This window comes from Euprymna scolopes, chromosome 20 (genome assembly GCF_053919585.1).
Source record: "Euprymna scolopes isolate OS-2025 chromosome 20, ASM5391958v1, whole genome shotgun sequence".
Lineage (NCBI taxonomy): Eukaryota > Metazoa > Mollusca > Cephalopoda > Sepiida > Sepiolidae > Euprymna > Euprymna scolopes.
Window position 1 is genome coordinate 17,811,488 of NC_136501.1, and position 6,017 is coordinate 17,817,504.

Below are 6,017 nucleotides of genomic sequence, written 5' to 3' on the forward strand. Positions count from 1 at the left end.
TCTGAGTAATTTAGTAGAGACCGCAGATGTCTAAATTTTTTTTAATCTTTGACCCCTATTATGACCTCTTAAAATTTATTGTTTTGGGCTCAAATCAATTAAGTTAGATCCATGTCCAAGGAACCTACATCTGAAATTTCAATTGTTTATACCCAAAATTGGCAGAGGAGTTTGGTAGAGTTCTCAAAGGTCAAATCGTTGAACTTTGACCCCATAACAGCCAAATTTCTGGTCAAAAACGGATTACAAAGAGTTTCCCAAATCTCACTACCCTGTATATCAAATTTCGGTAAATATCCAGATACGCTACTACAGAACACCAACCACTCTAATTTGTTTTTTTATAGGTAATTGAGGTCGCTGACAACGAATCTGATAGTCAAACTTGGGGCAAATTTACCGTTTGCATGGTATTAACCCCAGAACCCACGAATAACTTTCCACCATTTGCAGCTTCCGTTTATGCTACGCGCGTGCGCTGCAGCATGAACGATGGCTTGCTTCATCTAGCAAACTGCCTTCTCACATGGCGTACCAATCAAAAAATTACGGACTGACATTTTTTTAATGACTTACAGTTAAAGAAAAGTACAAAAAATTGGGACTTTTTTTTTTTTTTTTGTCTCACGTAGTTTTTAATGTGGTTTACAAAAACATAAGCACCAAACATCTTTGTTTTTCATTCTTTTTTTGCGGGAGGGGGATTCAATTATAGAACTTGTGGCTTAATAGGTGCTTTTGCAGTTTAGTTAAACGTTTTTCCGTCAGTAACGCACCGACATTTACCAAATAGAACACCATTTAACATTTTCCGAAGATTTTACTGTAAAATCTTCGGAAAATGTTAAATGGTGTTCTATTTGGTAAATGTCGGTGCGTTACTTTTTGAAAATTTGAAAATTCTATGTTCCAGGTAAAAAAAAAAAAAACACAAATAAATTACCCCCCCCCCCTACTCCAACTTGGAGTGCTTTCCTTTTCTTGTTTTATTTCTTTTTCAGCTAATTTTAAATTTTCCACCCAAAAAGTGCTATAATGTATTTTTGAAAATTAGAAAATTCTATATCCTGGAAAAAAAAAAAAAAAATCCCCTCCTCCCAACGTAGTTTGCTTGGTGAAGCCGTCGTTTATGCTACAGCGTGCATGCGCGTAGCAGCATTGCATAAACGGAAGCTGCAAAATGGTGGAAAGTAGTTCGTGGGTTCAGGGGTAAATACCATGCAAACGGTAAATTTGCCCCAAGTTTGACTATCAGATTCGTTGTCAGCGACCTCAATTACCTATAAAAAAAAACAAATTAGAGTGGTCGGTGTTCTGTAGTAGCGTATCTGGATATTTACCCAAATTTCGAGTCTGTAGACTGAAAATTGACAGTTATTGAGAAATATACAGATTTTCACTTTTATAGATATATAGATTATTGCATTTTTTTTTACAAATCTATGATTGTGATATCCGCCATTTATTGTAAAAATGCGGACATAAGTTACTTCCTGACTTCATGCTGTTTATAAACTTGATTCTTTTAAAAGATTTTACTTTTCTATCTTATCTTTTTTTGTAATTTCTGGATATATTACTAAAATTGACATGATAGTTAAATAGATACTAGTGGTCTTACTTGAAATTCAATATTTCAACCTTTGCTCTTAAAGCGCCTAATTTTCTTTATATAATACTCGATTAATTTACGTGACTTCTGAAATACGATATTTTCTTTTTGTAACGGACATCAGATTCTGGACAAGAACCAAATACTTTGATACCAAATTGAAGATCGAAAATAACCTTTTTTCCACAGGAGGATCGGTTTTTATCGTGAAAAAAAATCCAGCTCCCTAAGAGGAATTTCGGATTGGAACAAACATTTGGGTGCTAATGCAGAGAGTGATATCCGCGCTATTTTTTATTTTTTTATTTTATTTTATTTTTTTTTAAATCATTTCCACGTTTAATTAAAGTTTTTTTTTTTTTTATCGAATTGTAAGGTTAAAGTACAGGATAGGTACAAAACACCCTCTCTTCCCTATGTTAAGAATGACTTTTTAAATAACGTTATTTCAGCACGGATCACTCTCTGCATGAGTACCAACATTTGTTATAGTATTTTTTTTTTTTACCACATTTTTGTCCATACTGCAAAATGCCCATTCATTTTGGGGCGTTAAGTCGACAGATCGATTTAAAAAAATAAAAATAAAAAAATATGCCGTTTTAAGCAAAAACAGTACTCATGTCGAAAATAGTAATATATCCGAAAATTACGAAAATTCACCCAGTAAAAAATTAGAGTTTAGTCATTTTTACGGAAAATTGGCATAAATTTCATTTTCTCTAGATGTAAACACCTAGAGGATTGCGAATACAGGGGACTTATCTTTTTTCGGCACTTTAATGGCGAATTATTTTAAAGACCGTAGTAATGGACTTTTACTAAAAAATAGAAGTTCTATGAATTTTCGTAATATTTGGATATATTACTATTTTGGACATAACAAGTACTGTTTTTTCTTAAAACGACATTTAAAAATTGTTCTGTCGACTATTTTAAGCATCCATCTTTGTTATTAAACGAAATAAACTTATCGAGGCATTACTATCCTACAAAAGAACATTTCCTTTGTATAAATATTCTACAAGGAGAGACGTCAACACAAGTCAATGTTTTTTCGTTTTTTCTGCTTTTTTAAAATTCCTTTGATAATATATAAAGAGAAAGGGAGAGGACATTTAAGTCTATAGTTACCGTCGTTCACAATAAGCAAAAAAAAAAAAAAAAAAAAAAAAAAAAAAAAAAAGGGGGGGGGGTGCGAGAAAGGGACCTGCAAAGAGTTAAAGGAAATTTTGCTCCAGCAAGAAAATGCTTGTGAGGAAAGGGGAGGGTTAAAACGAAACACGAAAAAAGGAGGACGCAAAGTAAAAAGGTTAGACTTAAAGCTAAATAAATAAATAAATAAATAAAAATGTTTCTTAAATATACTATAAATATATTTTTCATGATTAAAGTTAGAGATGCTAGGAAAACAAAATTAAGACATTGCTTTAGTGTCAAAGTACATTTCTAACCTTTAAAATATAGGACAATAGAAATGAATCTAGGACGAGGTTTTGGGCCAGGAGTGAGGGGGGAGGCTTATTTGGCCAATGTATAGGATTTTAGAGATTAAATTAAGCTTGCTAAATCTTTAATTTTATTCTTAAAATGTTTTCACATTTGCTTTAGTAAAAAAAGCTAAGTATATTTACACAAAAGTATTCCAAAGTGATAAGCAATGAATTTAACGAAGGTATTCAGAATACTTAAGAGCAAGATATATTTTTAATATAAACAAATTTACATGGTCGTGACACTGGATATGCTAATGTTTCGGACAAATGGTTGGTTAAAACCAGAAGTCCTCGTCAGGCGACTTAATGGTTGCTTTCCACAGAAGTCCTCAATATATAAAGTAAGGGAACTTGAAGATTTTTAATACAAAACAAATATACATATTAGGTTGGGGCAAAAATGGTTTTAATGTCAACAAACGATATTTTTTGCACCAACCTAATGTATATATATATATATATATATATATATATATATATATATATATATATACACACGAGTTTCTCGGCTAAAAAACATTTCACATTTGAATAAAAGTTTCATGGAAAAGATGAAAGCTTACAATATATCGGACAATCCTCTTAGAGAAAATTTGAAATTCATTAAAACCAAAAAAAAAAAAATCAATCCTTTAGAAAAAGGATTTTAAATTGAAATATTCGGTACTTATGCGCCGAAATATTTAGAAAGTCATTTTTAATATGGGGAGTGAGGTTTAATTTCTGTACTTTCACCTAATTTCATAAATTGATATTTACTCGAACCCTTCAAAAAAAAAAAAAAAAAAAAAAAAAAAATATAAAGCACGGTTCATAAACTGCATAAACACAGAATATTTTATTTGGAATAAAATTTTATATACTTAAGCCAAAGAGTCAGACCGATTTTGATTACGGAAAAAACCGAAACAAATCCGAGACAGGGAACAAAAGAATAAACAGTTTTCACACGCGGGAATTGAAACATTTGAAAACAAGATATAAGTGTTTGTGATGGCTATTTAGCGTGAGAAAAAAAAATTAAACTTTTGGAAAATTTCATGCGTTTCAATTTAGAAATTTGTAAAGTTTTGCTTTTAACCATAGTAGAAAAGGTGGACATTAACTTTTGAACGAGAACAGTGGGTGCTAGTGCAGAGAGTGATCCGCGCTATTTTTTTTTAAATCGTATTTCCAAGTTTTTTTTTATTTATTTATTCAATTGTAAGGTTGAAGTATAGAATAGGTACAAAACACCCTCCCCTCCCCATGTTTTTAAATAACGTTATTATTTACGTCCGGATCACTCTCTGCATTAGCACCGAAAAGTGATATTTAAGGTTTTCGATTTTAACATGAATATCAAGTTAAATGTTTTTAATAAAAAGGGATAGATTATGGACACGAAATGCCTGGTATGCATTTATGTTACTGTGCTGAAATAACATTTTGAAAGCCATTCTTAAGATTGGGAGGGTGTTTGATAACTATTCTGTACGTTCACCTGACAAGGAAATAAATTCAAAATATCGAGAAACTTCAATTTAACTGGAAAGATACCGTTTAAAAATTGACACAGTAAAATAAATGCCTAATTTATGAATTTCTTTATAGAAATCCATAAATCGGGCATTAATGCAGAGTGATCCGCGCTATTTTTTAAATCGTATTTCCACGTTTAAAGTTTTTATGTTTTTATTCAAGTGTACGATTAAAATTGAGAATAGGTACAAAACACCCCCCCCTTCCCATGTTAAGGGCTTTTTAAATAACGTTATTATTTCAGCATGGATCACTCTATGAGTACCAATAAAGGATCTAATGTCGAATTATATTATGAATATTTAAAATAAAATTAGTGTTAATTTATTTTACAAAATAAAATATACAACGTATTTTATAGACTTAATTGCATTTATTATCATTTAAAAACATCTACGCCATAAAATTACCAAAAATGACCCAATTGGAAAGAAAATTATACTTACATATTTAAAGTTTTTGTAGTAGGTCACAAATCAAAATACACGCGTTTAGTGATCCCTCAGTAAAAAGCCAGATTGCTGGGGCTTAGTTTTCAAGAGGAAAAGGGACGTTTTGGCCGACTATTTAAGGTCACCCTCCTCCTTTTATTGTTTAGGACTTTCCTTGGTGGGTTCACACACCATAAAAAAAGTAAAAAAAAAAAAAACACCCCCTTCCTTATATTTGGTCCACCTTTCGTCAAACCAGAGAAGAAAAATTTAGGGCAACGCTATTTGAATTAAAGGTTAAAGGACTTCTAAGAGATCCATGGAAGTATTTTCTTTTCTTTTTTCCCCCTCGTTTTATATGGAAAACAAATATGCGCGAGATAGAGATGACTGGCGACCAGCTCCCAGCAAAAAACTTTCCAAACTAAAAAAGAAGAAAAAAACAAAACTTGGTGACAAGTTAGAGGTTGGGTGGGGGCGAATAAGAAAAAGAGAGGAAGTGGGAAGTGGAATAATATACCGGGGGTGGGAGAGGAGAAGGATGAGTACAAATAAGTAAAGAAGGGGTGGTTGTGCGGTATTTTGGTTTGGATTGGTGACATGGGGGGGGGGGGCGAAGGACGAGGGTCGGTGCGTGACAGAAAGGTGGATTAGAAACTTACAAGTGGTACAGATTACCCTCCTTCTGGCTTATATAAAAACTTTGAAAAGTTATCTTTTAGAAGGAGAAAAACACATAAAAACGTGTGTGCGTATGTGTATATATACTAGACCACTCGTTACCCGTTGGGTCAGTGTCCGTCATATCTACATACTGCTATTTACGGGCTCCATATGCTAAAAGGATGTGTGAGTGACACATGTTTGGTTTAATGTGAGAAAGATATGCAGCTTCCCCTCAAACGGAGCACCTTGGGTAGGAACAAAAAATAAAATTGCCTCGGTGGAAAAGGATTT

General features: G+C 32.5%; 1 protein-coding gene across 1 annotated transcript in view; it reads right to left on the reverse strand.

Moving 5' to 3' along the window:
- Positions 1-5,511, reverse strand: part of LOC145241336 (innexin unc-9-like) — a 42,461-nt gene extending 36,950 nt beyond the window's left edge. Inside the window, exon 1 of the mRNA XM_080104181.1 lies at positions 5,076-5,511. Within this exon, the coding sequence (XP_079960307.1) occupies positions 5,076-5,077 (2 nt within the window). The 5' untranslated portion in view covers positions 5,078-5,511. The remainder of the gene's footprint in view (positions 1-5,075) is intronic.
- Between the last annotated feature and the right edge of the window lie 506 nt (positions 5,512-6,017).